At 39.2% G+C, this 12,553-nt stretch overlaps 1 protein-coding gene across 1 annotated transcript; it reads right to left on the reverse strand.

Annotated features, from left to right (window-relative positions):
* Nucleotides 1–1,878: 1,878 nt before the first annotated feature.
* Nucleotides 1,879–11,860, reverse strand: LOC131258354 (glucan endo-1,3-beta-glucosidase 13). The gene is made up of 4 exons (XM_058259620.1): nt 11,521–11,860; nt 6,456–7,730; nt 2,674–2,704; nt 1,879–2,273 (listed from the first exon to the last, which is right to left on the reverse strand). The coding sequence occupies exons 1-4, from the start codon at nt 11,576–11,578 to the stop codon at nt 2,132–2,134; spliced, it is 1,506 nt and encodes a 501-aa protein (XP_058115603.1). The 5' UTR covers nt 11,579–11,860; the 3' UTR covers nt 1,879–2,131.
* Between the last annotated feature and the right edge of the window lie 693 nt (nt 11,861–12,553).

Genomic DNA, 12,553 nt, shown 5'->3' on the forward strand with positions numbered 1-12,553 from the left:
AACACTTGAGGTCTTGGTGTCGATCCCAGCGGGGGTGGCTAACATGGAGTGTGTGTACTGACATGGCTTGTACTAACAAGCTAACCCCCCCCAAAAAAAAAAAAAAAAAAAAACTAGCCAAATGGATGAACGGTTTGGATATAACACATACCTCATGATGGACTCACAAAACTTGTTGATGTAAACACACTAGATAGATCGACAGTGTGTGGTACACTAGCAAATCTGCCACCGCACATGTGACACATTGATATGCTCAAAAATAATCCAATCATAACTACATAACTAAAATTACATTAATTAAACGATCCAAGTTATACAAAAGTTAGGTTATTTAAATAGGCAATTAAAAAACATTAAAAAAATTGAAACCTTCTTAATTTGAAATCCTCCTATTGTATTTGGCATCCTAGATTCCAAAAGTAACTACGTATAATATATTTACAATTGTTTGAATTTAATTTCTTTAATATCTCTAATTAGTGAGAGTATATAATGTTTGACACAATGGTTGTAATAAGCCCATTGGAATACGTACTTCACCCAAAAATGAAGAAATTCCAAGTCTCGGATGGGCTACAAGCACAAGATCACGTCTGAGTGACTAACCAACGAGCTACAAGCACAAGATCACGTCCGAGTGACAAACCAGCGATTTTTGACCATTGATTTACATGGACAATGTTTGGGTAGTGTTGATCATCGTATTAAAGTAATTATAGTGATACAATTGATAATCTAATTATTTTAGAATATCTTTAGTGGGCCATGTGTCCAATAGATTAATAGTCTAGTGACACACATGTTACACATGCAACTCTTGGAAGGATTTTAAATGTAATACAAGATTTTACATGGATTTGAAACCCCTCTTTGGACGGATTTGAAAACCCCATCATTTTATGATGCCAAACAACTATAAGGGATTTGAAATCCCTTCAAATCCCCCCAAATCCATGGTGCCAAACAACCCCTTTGTGATCCACATTATGTTCAAAATTTCTTCATTTTTACAAAAGTTTATATTCCAATGAGGTTATTATAATCATTATATTAAATATCACAAATGTAAATTAATTTAAAATATTAAAATTGATTTAGAATATCACATGTTTTTGTGAATATATTGAAAAATTCCAATGCATTTCAATTCCTTGCACACAAAATATTTGAATTTTAAATACATTTCATTTACTCTCATCCAAACACAACCGAGTAAGCCCTTTACTCCCAATTCATTTACCTCACATTCCATTTCCCATTTACCTTCATTTACAAGCTCTCAAATGAGCCCTAAAATCAATTAAAAGGGGATTTTTACACGATCAAAATAATGGGAAACAGAGGATCGAATGCCCAACGTTGAAACCAGCAGGGCTACAAATTTGGATCAAGGTAACATATATGTATTCATGTTTTCAGTTCATCTCAGTGTGAATGACCCTAGGAATGGTTTGGATGGCACATAAACATCACAAAGGTATCAACAAGAGGGTTTTTCATCACCACTGTTTTGAGTCTACCCCTTTTTTTGGATCATGTCCTAACAGGTGGTGAGTGTGACATGAAACCCATCCATGATCCAACAAGCACACTCCGTGATGCTCTACTTCAACGTTGAGATCATGGGATGAGTGCCCATATGGTGTGTATGGTGCAGATGTGTGTAAAAAAAAAGGGTATAGCTCCCAAAAGCTCCAAATTTGTGTGGCCGACCTGATCATCCAATGGGCCAGAATTTTGGATTGCCTGATCATCATAGTAGGATACACCTGTTGGATAGCTTGGATGTCACACACATAAATGGGCCGTACAATGCTGGACTCTGCTTTGGTCAGGTAAAAAAGAAAATGTGTGGATTTTGGTGGTAAAAATTCATACAACAAACAACCACCACCTGCAAGTGCCCATAAATACAAGTAGAGAGAGCTCTTCTCCCTAAACATTCCATGACACAAAAATAGGGGAGCTCAAATAATAAAACAATAGGGGCAAGACTCACGTATTACCACCACACTGTATCTACAGATGTTTCCCACTCCAGTTCCTGTCCATGTCTCTAAAAATACACATCTCCAATCCTCTTTTTCCAAAATCTGTTCTAATCTAATGGTGCGCTCGATCTCACTCGTTAGGTGGAGCATATAACCAAAGACGAGAGAAAAACCACAAGTGGGCCCCCTAATACCGAGATAGAAATACCATATCTTACAGCTGAGGATGAAGACGCACCAGCGGACACAGTTGAATTACTCACGCTTGTGGTAGTACTCCTGCACAAAAACTCAAAAGACCCATTAATGAAATCATTATTAAGAAGCTAAATCCACAGCAAAAGAAATCAAGTACTGAAGAAGAAACTCTGTGTATAGGCCATCTCCACCATTGCTACAGAACTCCATGGGCCACTTCTCAGATGCGACTTAGCTCAAAACTGATGGGAGTTCATAACAGTTCTTCCAATCCAAGAATATGCCACAGCTATAGGTGATTGGCATAAATTCGATATGAATTTTTTGGGCTATGGCCCATCTATTGGGTGGGCAGGATGGATGAGCAAGTGTGACAATTAAATAGTGGATATTGGAAATGGAATTCATTTCATAAACGAGATAGTTTCTCACATTTAACACCTCAAAGAAATGAAAACAAGATATTGGATCATGAACTTACCCTGTCGTTTGGTACAGGCACTTGTCATAGCCTGCACAAAAATGAAACTGTAAGTTACAAAACCGACACGATGTTTTAACAGATATGCAAGTTACAGAGACATTCCAATCCAGTTTTAGAATTTATTCACCTCGAGGGAGTGGATCTATGCCTCTGCAGGCATGCCATTTTCTGTCCCTCGAATGTGATTCTGAACACGTGGCACACATGGCCATCAATTTGTATTTGTGATAGTGAATGTGCCATGGTCTGAAAATCACAATATTTGCACGATTCTAGCCCTTGGTGGCATGCAAATGAACACTAAAAGAGTAAAATCAGCAGCAGCTTCTATTACGGAAAGGCCCCATTTTTTGTTTTTTTATTTTTGGGTTAGCTTGTCAGTACACACACTCCATGTTAGCCACCCCCGCTAGGGATCGATACCAAGACCTCAAGTGTTGAAACGAGGTATCTCCGCTCAGTCTGCCAGTTGAATGATTAAGATGGTCCAAACAAAGCAAAATGTGATTAGAGGTCAATCATGGTTTGGATTAGTGTTCAAAATATCGGTATCGCTACAAGTTTCGCTGGCCAGGGATACGGAAATAATATCGATATCACCGATAATATCGCTGATAACCGGAAATGCGGGAAAACATAGAAAACATAGGGAAAACGGTAGAATTTTTAGTGAAACTTCAGGAGATGCTAAAATACACGTATTTGTATAGTTAGGAGTAAAAAGTTTGCAAAAAGAATGTATACACAGTAAGTTTCCATTTAATGGGGGCTTAAAAGCAAGTGTTGCCGTAAGTAGAGGTGTACACGAACCGAGCTAGCTCGGTTAGCTCGCTCAACTCGACTTGAAAAAGCTCGATTCGACTCGGTTCGAAGCTGAGTTTGAACCGAGTCGAGCTGATTTTTTGAGCTTGAAAATGAGTTCGAGCCGAGTTCGAGCTGGCCCCAGCTCGACTCGACTCAGATTGAACCCAACTCGAATCGAACTCGGATCGAACCAGTTCGGTAACTTGGTTACTTTGATATTGATGTTGCTCACCAAGTGTTTGATGAAATGACTCAAAGAAGTGTGGCTGGTGGCAAGGAAGGTATGTATATGAAACCAACACCCTTTTTTTTTTTTTTTCTTGATTTTTATGTTGCTTAGAGGGTGTTTGATAAAATACCTACAAAACCATTGCTGTTGTCTCAAATACAGTGAGATTTTGAAGGTGCAGTCCAGGTGTTTGTAAAAATGCTGCAATGGCGAACTCGGCTCAATCTGGGCTTGAACTCGGCTCAAACTAGCCTGAGCTGCCGACCGAACCGAGCCAAGTTGACCAGTCAGGTTCGAGGACTGAGCCGAGTTGAGTTCGAGCTGAGGTCAGCTAGTGGCCTAGCCGAGTTGAGCTGAGGCCAGCTCGACTCGGTTCGAATCGGTGTACACCCCTAGCCGTAAGAAACAATCTAACCATCCAATCATCCATCCAACCTTCCATCTAAACATCCATCAATATTGCAAAATATCGGCAACTCATGATATTTTGCCAAAAAATCATCAACAACTGGAAAGGAAACGAAACAATGGGGGCTTGATATCACGCATGTTGCAATAACGATAATATTGAGATATTATCAATAGTAGTAATGACAAATTGAAAACTGCATACCCTAATGTGCTCATAAAAAAATGAAATAGATTTTTTTTAATAAACAAACTTTCTTTGATATCTTTACGTTGGCGATATTATTGAAATATCGCCGATACACTTGTGATGCAAGCGTTACCTAGAATTTATGTAGTCGAAAATATTGACGACATCGATACATTGGTAATATAAGCAACACCTAGAATTTACACAATTGAAAATAATTGCAATATCGATACGTTGGCGATACTCAGCGATACATTGTTGAGGCCTAGAATTTCTAATACTACCAGTGTTATCGGTATCGCTACCGGTGTTATTGGCATCACCAAGCTAGAGATAATGATAATATCGGAGATAATTCAAACAATGGTTTGGATCATTATACAATGTGCCACAAAATCTCAAGGCACCAACAGATGCACGCCATTTGATCATATACATATGTGCCACGTGTGCAGTACACAATCTGGAGATGCCAAAATGCAGTGCCACACTAGAGATGGCAATAATTGGTCGAACAAAGTGGAGATGATCAAGTTACAAGGTTTGCAAGCTTGCATGCACCCATCCACATGCAGCAGGTGCGTGAGGCATCCAAGCTGCATACCAGGTGGGACCCACTGTAGATGTTCTCTCCCAAAAAAAACATGCAGGTAAGGTACCAGTTGCACATGCATACATGTGAACAGTGTGGAGAAACTAGCAAAATTTTCTTCTTTTTTTCTTTTAACTGTCCATTATCTTCAATAATGTTTGCCTACTGGATTGTTCACCCGGTTTCATTTTTTCGGTCAGATCTCAGATCACCTAACAGAGTGTCCTGCCCGATACACAGCTCAGATGTTCTATACATATACCAGGTTGGGACATGTGGCCTGCATGTAGATGTGAGTGTGGAGTGCATCTGGGGCTAGCAAACATCATTACAATTACATTTCTAACTATTCACTTGCAATTACATTCCTTTCAGGTTGGATTGCTCATGAATATGACTTTAATATCAAGGCAATTTCCTCATTATTATGAATGCTAAGGGCATGCCCTCTTGATTGAACTAATTACTGGAGTTCAATTCATCACTGCATCCAGATGCAGCCTTAGTTGAAATGATACCACACACATTGCTGATATGGGATCAACAGGCAAGGAACATATTAATGTAAAGGTGGTGTATGTGAAATCAATAGTAGGCAAAGGAAATTTATGATGTATATGAATGACCCAGGAAGCACAATTCCCCCACACTCTAAGAAAAGGTCAGTTCCCGAGTTCAAGCAAAGGCCTCCTCATTACAAGAAGAAGAGTTATAAGTTCTAACTAAAGAATTGATGCAAACCATCTGGGGTCAGGCAAGCTGCATCACATTCATACTCTAGTTAAAACAAAAGCATGCAAACAGTAATTTAAGAATTTCTGTCGCACTAAATTGGCGGGTCCAAGTGATCAGAATGGTGGTCATGTATGAAACTAACTGTTCTGAACATGAAATTTGAGGAATCTATTCCACTCATTTCCAGTGATAAAGGGGTGGGAAATTGACTCCGCATAGTCTGGAGATAAGGTATGTGAACACATGAAACTTATGACTGACTGGTAGTCTCAGTAATGCAAATTGACAGCATTTTTTATAGGCCTATAAATCAAAGGTTGAGATTATGCAGAACTGCTGACCCCACCATCAAAACCAAGGAATACACTCGTTCTCTCCCTTTCATGACAAAAATAAGCTGGCATCCCTAGTGATGCCATTTATGTCATTTCAGTCAGTGTGGGTGTTCATGTTACCCAAGGCTGCAGGATATGCCACAGATTTGTGGCTAAGATCCTTATTATGTCACATGTAATCTGGAGCAGAAAAAGAACAAACATTCTAGCCTACAATGCAATGCCAGTTATGCTTTCTGCCCCACCCCAAACACTGATCTTGTTAGTGCACTTGGGAAGCCTGCCAATCACATTTGGTGGTATACCCAAACGCTACCTTGAAATATTAAAATTATGTCATTACAGGAAAATACAAGTGTTAAGGTGAATAGGACGATGAAACTTCCTATGTAATTAAAGGAGTTCGCCAAACAAAAGGAATAACAATTATAAGATAAAAGCTAGTCTTAGATATATTTGAAGAAAAAAAGGAAAAAGTATACTTACTTGGGTTCTTAGTAGTTTTTACCCCTGCACCTCCAAAGCTGCAAGCGACGTCAGAAGCCCCATTCTGTTGGTAATAACTGTTGAATGCATATGAAGCATGGGATTGCAAAGTATCTGGCTGATAACAACCCTGGCTAGGCTGAATAGCCGAACAATCAACATTTCCAGGACCACAAGCCCAATCCAACGCGCTCTGCAAATCCAACTCTGAAGCAGTAGGCGAAGCAATGCACCACGTTCCATTTGAACTTGTAGCGTTCGCAGGTGTGGTCACTCCTACAGCTCCTCTCCCAGTCATATCCAGACTATAAACACTAGTCTGATCGGGATAAAACAACCCCCAGTTCCTTTCAGATTCCAACCCGGGCTTCCTGTTCTCGTTGAACAATGAAAAGATATACAAGTCGATCTCTTCTCCAGGCTTCGCTGGCGTCCCCGTGTTGTTGAGGACATGGCGGATCAGATTAGTATTATACGTCTGGGCATTGTCAGGAGTTGCGGCTTTCTCCTTTGCAGATCCTTTGGTTGGCCAGCCCGTCTCTGTGACCATGATCCTCAAAGTTCTGAAATTTAGAGACGTAAGTGCAAAATACAGCGCGTCTATTTGAGCATCGAACATGTTGGTATATATGAAACCAGTGTTTGGATCAATGACATTGGAAGAGGACGGTGAAAATAGAGCATAATCTAGAGAAACATTAGTAAGGGAGTCTCTATAAGCATAGTAAGGATAAATATCAACCATGAACGGAGAGTTGTTCTCCGCGAGAAATTCCAACATGGGTTTTAGAAAGAATGCGTGGCTGCTGTTAAAAGCCCCAGCAGATGGTGGAAAGGATCGAGACAAGATTCCAAGTGAATGGGTGCTCGAGACTTTGATTTTCCTTTGCAGACCAACTTTTCTCAGAGCTACTTGGACATTGTGCATGGTGGGGACAACAAGGGAGGATACATTAGCCGGGCTTTCAGTCACTTCAGCTCCTACAGTTATATATGAGATCTTTGTAGCAGGGTAGTATGGAAGGATGTTGTTCTTCATCCATGAATCAACATTTGATTGGTATTGGGAGAAGGGCAACAAGTCGGAGTTTGGAATGCCGATCATCAGTTCTACACCAGTGTTGGCAAAGGCCTTCAGAACCTGAATATTGGAGTCGTAGATTCTCAGGTATTTGATGTTGTGAAGTTGAACCAGTTGGGAAACTTTGTCAGGGGTCGGAAGGTCATCCGCATTTCGCCCATAGCAGACTCCAATTTTGCTTCCATAGCTGAAGTCTGTCAAAGAAGTTGAGAAATCTCAGAACGTATCAAAACCATAATGGGTGATTCAAATGATTGAAAATCAATGCAACTTCGAATAAAAGAAATTTGCTAAAAAAAAGAAAAGAAATGAAAAGGGAAATCCAGTAGAACAGATTGGCAACATTTGAAGTATCAGTATTGTATCCGAGCAATACTGTAAAGGAATAAATCAAAAGGACCAAAAAAGGTAATCCCGTAGAACATGAAAGAAGAAAGGAACTACTGCTATCGAGTTAATAAACAGTGTGGCAAGGTTTGAGGTATCAGTATTATATCTAAGTATTAGCCACCTCCAAAACTGATAAATGTTGGTATGTATTGGAAATTTGGAAGATGCATGCTGTAACAGTATAAACTTGACCACTTTTAGTGCAGCATCAGCAAAATGGTTACAACATTGTATCAATTGTACCACAGAGTCAAAAAGGATTGAGAAATTTCTGATGATAGTTTAAACCATGCTGTTCAGGAGCTGAAATAGAGAGACCGATACAGTGCTTTGTAAATATATAACTATCTTGAAAACATATCAACCATTTCTTTATTCTCCAATAGCCTAGAAGGGAGAAAAGGAACACCTTGTTGTTTCTCCAACAATTTCTGAAATCCAGTGGAACTCTTAGTAAGATTCGTGCCGATGTGAAGTTCCAACCATCTACTAGAGAAAAAGAACATATTGATCTTGTAGGGTCCACAAAATATTCTTCAATTTCTTCCAAAATCAAGTATGAGTGATGGCATCCTCTAAGGGAGAAAAGGAACACCTTGTTGTTTCTCCAACAATTTCTGAAATCCAGTGGAACTCTCAGTAAGATTCATGCCGACGTGAAGTTCCAACCATCTACTAGAGAAAAAGAACAAATTGATCTTGTAGGGTCCTCAATCCCCTCCCCCCCGCCCAAAAAAAAAAAAAAAAAAAACACCCACACATACAAAAGCATTTTTTTTTTAATTAATTCATTTTCCTTTTCAACTATTCCAGTTTTCATTATGATTTGTTTGGTGATTAGTACATGAAATCGTAGGGACATAATTCATCATATGCAGGAATGGGAAAGGATTGAATAGAGAAACTCTGGAGTATTTGGCGATCTCAGTTTTCATTATGATTTGTTTGATGATTAGTACATGAAATCGTAGGACATAATTCATCATATGCAGCAACAGCAAAGGACTGAATAGAGAAACTTCGGAGCATTTGGTGATATTAGATGCATCCATTAATGTTAATGGACCAGGTGACTCGTTATTCAATGAACCATTTTTCAAAATGTCAACTATAATATTCAAATTTTAGAAAGACAGTCCACTTTTTCCTTTTTCTTTTCTTTTTATGTGAGCGTGTGTGTTTGGGAGGGGGGTGGAAGGTGGAATGGGGATGGATGATACATCTAATCCATGCATAATATCATGAAACATGGATACAACATCTGAATACCCATTCCATTCATTTTGTGACGACCGACAACACACCCAGGGCGAAAGAAAAAAAAGAAAGAAAAAGAAAAAAGAAGAACTACTAAATTGCAATTTACCTAATGGGCCAGGCTTGGGCCAAGCAAAGTCAAAAATTTTTATAGGGCTGGCCCAACAGACCCACCCAATCAGCCCAACATCCAGGCCGAAATCAATCCCAGGTGTCCTAAATCTATTGTTTGAAAATTACCAAAGTGCAGAGAAGGTGAGAATGCAGTATAGCTTAGCTTGGGCACATAAATATTGAGAAATGTTCCTTAAAAAGAAACCCCATTTCACATTCTATCATTGATAGCAAAAGGGGGCACATAAAAAAGTGATGCATGATCCATACAAAAGATAAGGGTTGGAAATCTAAGGTTGCCCAAGATTGTAGCATAGGATCCTCGATTTAGGGAAGCATGCAATGAAGAGATGCTGTCGCCTTGTCCTTGAAGGATGCTGTGACCTATCTAATAGTATGCAGGAGTTAAAACCCAACAAATCTCAAGGCAACCCAAAGGCAGATGCCTCAAATTGAGCTGGTAAATATCATTCCATGTAAAACTTACATTCATCCACAAAGTGAATTAACATTAACATGCTACAAAAAAACAAAGATGCACGCATGCACACACACTAAAATACCAATAAAAAATAAAAATACAAAACCACAGTAAAAACCAAATACATGAGTATGGAATGAATGCGAATGCATTCAGCAAACCCCTAAAAACAATTTGTGAATTCGGAAGTACGCATACCAGTCAGTTTTAGAAAATTCAAATGTTTGCATATTACTCAGGTGGTAATGGCTTCCTTCTATAATGGGTAAGATAAATGCAATGTCATATTTCCATAGAAACAATTCTACTCAAAAGGGTGGAATATAGTAGCTAATGTAAACAAGGATTTATATTTTATAGTATGAGATATATAAACGAAACTGAACAAAAGAAGCCCAAGTAACATGTCGGAATCCATACGATGGACGACACATGAATTCCTGATTTCAAGGGTTCATCGTGGCATCCATTTCAAGAAGAATCACAGCTCCAAAAACAAGTAACAACATCTGTTTTGTTTGCTCCCGGGCTAGAATTCAGTGTCAGTTCACTACACAATAAGGGCATGATGGGCAACTCAATCAGTGTAGGTGTCAATCATGGGTGACATTGCGGATGGGGCATGGACCAAAATTCCACTCATGGGCAATCTTGGATTTTGACTGTTGACCAGTTTCCTCCTAACCCACCATTCGACAGCCATGGATTGGGCGGTCAGGATCACCCAATCAGTATGCCTTTTCACCCTATGCTCCATTCATAGTGGGACCCATGATTTGGACATATGGATTGACATAGAGACATGACACATAAACATTGATGAATTGCTGCAATGTAGCAAAATGTGGCAAACCCACGCTACAATCCAGCCCACAATAAAACGTTGAAAGTAATAAATAAATAAATAAAATCAATAAAAAAAGATCTTTTCCATTTTTATCATTTGGATGCCTGTAAGTTCTGTAAGTGGGTGGTAAGTGACTTCCAGGTGGTGTTTGATGGAGAAAAATCACCTGTAAGTCACTTACAATCAAAACTGCCAGTGTGAGAAGTACCTTCCCTGTAAGTGACTTACAGCTGAAAGGCACTGTCAGCTGACAACTTTAAAACTTACAGGCATCCAAACGACCCGAACAAGCTCAAAAACTAGAAAAATGATGGAAAACGCAGATTTTTAAACTCCAGAGCATTAAAAATAATAATAATAATAATAATAAAGCCAAAAGAAACTCAAGCAAGAGAAAAATGGAAGAAAATGGAGATTCAAAACATGAGGGAAAATGCAAAAATAAAATAAAATAAAATAAAAAACAGAAATGGCTGAAAATGAAATCGGTCCAAATCGGTGTTTTTCTTTTTGGCAGTTATAAGAGCTCTAACCAAAACAAAGGAAATGACATTCACACCCCCTATTTATTTTATAGAAGCACCCACTGCATACATATCGAAATCATTGAAATGCACTTCATCCATACAGAAAAGGGTGAGTGAATAAAAAAAAATGGGAGCTATAAATATCAACTTCCGAAAAAAATGGAAATGATAATTTCCACCCCCATTTTTCTTCTTAAATCTACACCTTTTTCAGCCACATTAATACAGAAAAGGGTGTGAGTGTAAACATAAAAAATAGGGGTGTAAATATCAGCTCCAGAAAAAAAATAATAATAATTAAAAAAATTCAAAAAAAAAAAAATTAAGAAGAAGCTGGAAATGGAGCAAAACACAGTAATCCAACCGACCTGCAAATGAGAACAGAAGAAGAAGAAAAGAAACCGATGAAAGAAACCTTCTCTCCATGTGCAAAATCCCCCTCCTTCTCGCCTCGATTTTTCCAGAAATACCCCCCCTTTTTTTTCTTTTTTGCTTTTTAACCCTCTCTTCTTTTTCTATTTAGTATTTAGCACCTTCTATTCTACTCAGCCTCTTCTTCCCTCTCAGTGCTCGATAGAGAGAAATAAGAGAATCGTACGGCGATTTTGATCACCGTGCAGCGGATTTGAAAGGGTTTGTAAATTGTGGTGAAGGAAAGTCTTCTCGATTCCGGAAGAGGGATGTCTGTCCGTCACAGTAGACAGACATAACATCTACATACATGACTTCAACGGGAAAGAAATCAAGCTTTGGTTTTGATTTGGGTTTGCCAGTTCGGCAGGTTGTCTTTTTCTCTTTTCCACTTTTCGCGCTTGTGCATTAGAACGTGTGTACTGATCCGCTGGTTTATGTATGTGGGGTCCATATCTATTGGATCTCTACCGTTGATTTGAATTATCCCACGATGGTTTAGCGATATGTGGAAATCTCCTTGATGATGTTTTTTTTAACTCTTGGGTTGGAGGTGGGTGGATAAAGGGCTGTGGAGAAGAATATCAACGGCTGATGATAACATTCTTCAATGATTTGGATGGAATCATAGGATCACAAGAAAGAGGACCAATATTCTATCCATTGTGGAACTTGTCGTATCGACGGTCCAGATCGGCAGAACACGTGCAGAATATAAATGCATGAGGACCTTATTCAAACTATTGGCGTTCTTATGGATAGTGGGACCGGATTCGTGTACTGAGGCAGTGACCTGTTTCACGTGGCTGCGTAAAACACCCAAGCTGCGGGGACCCGATTAGGTGCGGCCCTGGCCTCACCTAACATGGTGCGACCCTGACAATTTGGGGGAGGGGGGGGGAGAGACGGGTCAATATATACGATGTATCATATATTCACGGGGAGACGGGTCAATATATCTTTCCAACTAATTTTAAGAGCATGAACCCA

Source organism: Magnolia sinica, chromosome 1 (genome assembly GCF_029962835.1).
Source record: "Magnolia sinica isolate HGM2019 chromosome 1, MsV1, whole genome shotgun sequence".
Taxonomy (NCBI): domain Eukaryota; kingdom Viridiplantae; phylum Streptophyta; class Magnoliopsida; order Magnoliales; family Magnoliaceae; genus Magnolia; species Magnolia sinica.

What these genes read in the sequence shown, in the direction of transcription:
- LOC131258354 (XM_058259620.1), bottom strand. Translation starts at nt 11,578, where the DNA reads ATGGAGAGAAGGTTTCTTTCATCGGTTTCTTTTCTTCTTCTTCTGTTC. An exon ending in TCTTCTGTTCTCATTTGCAG is followed by an intron (nt 7,731 to 11,520) that starts GTCGGTTGGATT and finishes CTTCTTTGACAG; the next exon opens with ACTTCAGCTATGGAAGCAAA. An exon ending in TGCCTGTACCAAACGACAGG is followed by an intron (nt 2,274 to 2,673) that starts GTAAGTTCATGA and finishes GTTTTTGTGCAG; the next exon opens with GAGTACTACCACAAGCGTGA.